This window comes from Kogia breviceps, chromosome 4 (assembly GCF_026419965.1).
Source record: "Kogia breviceps isolate mKogBre1 chromosome 4, mKogBre1 haplotype 1, whole genome shotgun sequence".
NCBI lineage: Eukaryota > Metazoa > Chordata > Mammalia > Artiodactyla > Physeteridae > Kogia > Kogia breviceps.
Genome location: NC_081313.1, coordinates 151,230,475 through 151,234,891, shown reverse-complemented (window position 1 = coordinate 151,234,891; position 4,417 = coordinate 151,230,475). Strand labels below are relative to the sequence as shown.

The window sequence follows — 4,417 nt, the reverse complement described above, 5'->3', positions numbered from 1 at the left end:
CTTTATGTGCTGTGTTTTTTATTCTTGGATACATTTGATTTTTTTCACGTTAAGTCCACATATACTTCTATAAGAGCGCTCCTTGTAATAAAGGGTTAATGAAGTGTGTGCCTCACAGGTGAGGGCTCCGAGCTCAAAGCCGGGCGCCTAGCCCCACTCCTTCGTGGGTCTCAGACCCGCCTTTTCCACCGTCTCCACGGCACTGCTCCTGTCCCCAGTCTGTGACTCATTTTAGGGTCTCCCAACCATCTCAGGGCCTTTGTTTTTGCCCTGCTTTGAAAGCTCCTCTCCTCTGCCTTCTCAGCTAAAAGTCACCTTTTTAGGGACTCTTCCCGGCCAGAAGGCCTTCCCCGGATCTTGTCCCCCGAGACACTAGGACGTTTACTGGAGAGCGCCTATTAAAACTACATTGATAATGTTCATCGTCGTTCTCCGCGGGCCGCAACAGTTTGCCCTGAACACTACACTGTTCTAGATGCCAGTAACCGAGTACCGACCAAAAGAAAGTCCCTCGTGTTGGCTGTGAAGTCCAGGGTATGAGGAATAGGGCAGCTGAGGTCAGTGGAGAGGCAGCCCTCATAGGAGGGGGACAGGCGAGGAAAGCTCTGACCGCAGGGAGGAGGAGCCGTGGGGTGAGCCCCGACGGGAAAGGATGTGTAACTAGCAGCGTCTGGAAGCAGGGCGGGAGAGGACCGGACCCAGGGTCTTATCGAGCCCCTGCCCTGGAGAGACCTCTTTCCTTCCGCAGCCCGATAGACTGCTGTGGCCTGAAGTTAAGCCCCTCCAAGCTCTCCAACCCGCAGTGCGCGACCCACTCCGACCCACAGAGTGCACTCGAGATCCCGCTTTAATGAGAGACTGGGATGGGGGCGAGCACCCTCCCCCGTCCTCCAGGAGGCTCCGTCTCAACTCCCTCTCCGCCCACCCGACGTCCTCCGTCTCAGGCCTTCTGCAGCAGTTTCTGGAACTGTCCGAGGAGCGCGGCGGGCAGCGCGGCCGGGAGGAAGTGGGCGAGTATGCCAAGCGCCGCCAGCACCACGAGAAGCCAGAGCGCGCGCGCGCTCGCGTACAGCGGGGCCAGCCTGAGGGCGGTGCTCAGCGGAGGCGGGGCGGGGCAATGGCCCCTCCCCAACCCTACGGCCCGCCTCCAACCAGTCGCCTGGTCCCGCCCGCCATCCGCCTGCGGCCTCAGCCGTCAAGACCCTGCCCACAAGCCAAGCCACCTTTCCCCGCCCCGGTGGACCTCCCGGGAGCCCCGCCCCGGTTCTCACCTTTGCTGCGCAGATCTCGCGTAGCCCTGAAAGTAGCGGAGGCGCGCGAACAGGTATACCAGGCCACACAGTGCCGCCGCACCTGGGGAAGGGGAGGGCGGGGTGGGCTGAGCCCGCTGATGCGGGGACCCCCGGGGCTCTAGTGCGTGCGCCCCTGCCCTGCTCTGACCTTCGTGAAAGAAGATGCCGGCGATCCAGAGCGTGGCGAGGAACAGCGGGAAATACTCGCTGCAGTTCACTCTGCGGTGGGGGAGGAGCGGCATGAGGGCGCCGGCCTGGGACATCCGAGCCTGACCGCCCGGGGCTGCCTACGTCCCCCGCTCCGCGCCCTCCCACCGCGCCTCACTGGGCTCGGTAGATGCGCTGGAACTCCGGCGGGCCGGTGGTGAGCGGCGGAGACACGCGGAAGGCCCTGCGCGCCGAGATCACCTGCAGCGAGAAGTAGGCTGGGGGAGGAGGTGTTGCCGGAGTCAGATCTGGCACCCAGACTCCCGGCCTCGCCTCCAGTCTGGCCGCGCATCTTCTTTTCCCAGCTCCACACCCTGCTCGTCACGACTCCCTTTTAAAAGCCCGACCAAGGGGACCGCCGGCCCTTGCTCTTCTCCGAGCTTGCCCTGTGTCCACTACACTCAGTGGGGAGGGCAGGGTGTCGGCCTGCGGCTCTGAGAGGCCGTGTCCAGCCCAGTGAGTGTAGGGGAAGGGGATGACATGTCACAGGACACCTGCCCGCAGAAGGACTTTGCTCCTGAATCATTTCACTTGCAAAACACAGGCAAATGTCCAACTCCCACCCTCTAGGCCTGGACTTCGTCCAGGTCCCTGGAATGGGAGTGTTACCTGAGGGCAGAGTTGGCTGCATACTTCAGGTACTGAGGAGCACACACCCTGTGGCCAACCGCCCCTCTTCCGACACCCACAGACCTCACCAGGAGGGACCTCCCGACCAAGCCTGGGTCGCTGTGCCTCCAAACTGTGGTGTGGGTTCCTGCCTCAGTTTCTCTGTTCAGGCTCTGCCTCAATCTGACACACCCTCTCCTCTGCCCCCAGGTGGTTACGGCTGGGATCATTCTAGTCCAACCCCAAGCCACGAGGGCTCTCCCACTCTCCCTTCCAACATGGGTGGGTACAGAGGGTGGGCTGGCCCTTGAGGGTCTGAGTGCACAGGAGCCCTTCTCTTCGCCTGAGGCCAGGTGCCCACTACACAAACAGTCCCAGTACTGGGTGTCTCCAGCTATCTTCCTGCAAGTCCCATGGCCCTGGTGCCCTTGGTGCCAGGCCCTCTGCAGACATATCCCAACCTGAGTACACTGTGGATACCAAGGGTGGCCTTGCCAGCACAGTGTACATGAAGAAGGGCTGAGGGCCAAGCTTACTGGTATGGCTGGAGATCAAGTCAGCCTGTCTGCTCAGCCACTCCAGGGCCACTGCCCCAGGCTTTGTCTTGTCCTAGCCCATACAGTGTGAGGCAATGGTGTCCCCCAAAGCCAGAATATCTATCCCAGGACTGTGTCTCTAGGGCTGGTCTGAGAAGGGCACCAAGCAGGCACCTTTGGGGGCCAAAAAGCAGGTTTCAACCCTGTCTAGCTCCACATGGTTCCAGCATAGAGAGAGTGACTTTGAAGGCAAGGCCAGGGGATGGGGCCCTCCCACTGGGACACCCAGAGAGGGGACTGCTGGAGAGGGCAGGGATCAGCTGGAGTAGGGCTGCATCAAGCCCATGGCTGTCCCGCTTCTGTACTCACCCTCAGAACACCCATTCATCCTGGCACCCTGCCCCCCTGCTCAGGTCCTAGAGCCCAACATAGCTGGATGCCCCACCTGTTCCCTGAAAGCCCCTGCCCTCCTCCAGGGTTCTTTATGCTGGCTGAGGGGCCACCCTCCAACCCCAAGCCAGACAGCCCACATGCCTACCTCAGGGGCCTTTTTCCATTTCACTGCCCATCCCCTAGGTTGGGTACCTCTCAGCTTTGGTCCCTGCCCAGGGTTTCACAGTTTGCCCTGCAGACACCCCTCCAGGGCTTCCTCCTCCCCACTTGGGGAAAGTGCAAGCCACTCAGCCCCTCAGGTCGGGGCCAGAAGAGCTTTCATACCCTGAGTCTGGGCTGTCCCTCACCTGGGCCTGGACCCCAGCACCTCCCCAGTGCCTGGAAGACAGAAGGCAGACTGCAGGGGTCCGAGGCCCACCCACCACCGGAGCAGAAGCCAGCCCACCTTGCAGCAGGACTCCCAGGAGGGTGACAGTGGCCAGAAGAACCACTTCGTCCTTCATGGTGCCGGTGGCTCTGTTGGGCCAGGCTGGCCTGTGAGAGGGCTAGCTGTGGGGCTCTTATCACCCTTGTCTGCTGCTCAGAGGCTGGCCCAGGAGAGGAAGAGTGGCCCGCTCTCCCCGCCCCTTCTCAGTGGAGGGGGTTGGAGAAGGGGGCGTGACCATGGCCTGAGAGAGCTGGGGAGCCTGGTCAGGCTGAGCAAGAGGAAACCAGGGCCAGAGCTTCCCTGGTGGCTCAGTGTTACAAATCCGCCTCCCAATGCAGAGGACACGGGTTTGATCCCTGGTCCGGGAAGATCCCAGGTGCCGCGAAGCAACTAAGCCCATGCGCCACGACTACTGAGCCTGTGCTCTAGAGCCCGTGCTCTGCAACAAGACAAGCCGCCACAATAAGAAGCCCGCACACCCCCACTCGCCACAACTAGAGAAAGCCCACATACAGCAACGAAGATCCAATGCAGCCAAAAATAAGTAAATAAATAAATTTTTTTAAAAAGAGGAAGCCAGGGCCAGATGGAGCCTGGGCAGGAGAGAGCAGCCTCCTGGGGACAGCCCAGCCACCTCCTCCCAGTCCTTTTGTCCCTTCTATGCCTGCCTGGCCTTGTGCTGGCAGAACCTGTTGTCCACCTAGGCTTGCTCCAGCTGTCACGTGATCCTAGTGTCCCCCAAAGCCCCACATCCTCAGCAGGTCCCAGCTGGCCCTCCAGACCTCCTCTTGTCCTGGGTCTGGTGTCAGGCTCCTACTTGAACCACCCACTGTGACCACTTCCCAAATATCCCCAAGTCCCACTCATTCTCAAATCTACCCCCAGTGCAACCTTCCAAGCCCCACCCTGCCCCAGTCATCTCTCACCTGGCCACAGGTCATGGGCTCCTCCCA

General features: G+C 61.0%; 2 protein-coding genes across 3 annotated transcripts in view; one reads left to right on the top strand and one right to left on the bottom strand.

Annotated features, from left to right (window-relative positions):
• HNRNPH1 (heterogeneous nuclear ribonucleoprotein H1) overlaps positions 1-4,417 on the top strand; it is a 264,799-nt gene that overhangs the window by 92,580 nt on the left and 167,802 nt on the right. The gene's annotated exons all lie outside the window — the stretch shown is intronic.
• Positions 27-3,566, bottom strand: LTC4S (leukotriene C4 synthase). The gene is made up of 5 exons (XM_059060573.2): positions 3,483-3,566; positions 1,618-1,717; positions 1,441-1,511; positions 1,272-1,353; positions 27-1,082 (listed from the first exon to the last, which is right to left on the bottom strand). The coding sequence occupies exons 1-5, from the start codon at positions 3,538-3,540 to the stop codon at positions 941-943; spliced, it is 453 nt and encodes a 150-aa protein (XP_058916556.1). The 5' UTR covers positions 3,541-3,566; the 3' UTR covers positions 27-940.

Excerpts from the sequence above, each read along its gene's own strand:
- LTC4S (XM_059060573.2), bottom strand. The coding sequence starts at position 3,540 with ATGAAGGACGAAGTGGTTCTTCTGGCCACTGTCACCCTCCTGGGAGTC. Across the intron at positions 1,718-3,482 it reads CCTGGGAGTCCTGCTGCAAG|CCTACTTCTCGCTGCAGGTG; the intron begins GTGGGCTGGCTT and ends CTCCTCCCCCAG. Across the intron at positions 1,354-1,440 it reads CGGCATCTTCTTTCACGAAG|GTGCGGCGGCACTGTGTGGC; the intron begins GTCAGAGCAGGG and ends CCCCTTCCCCAG.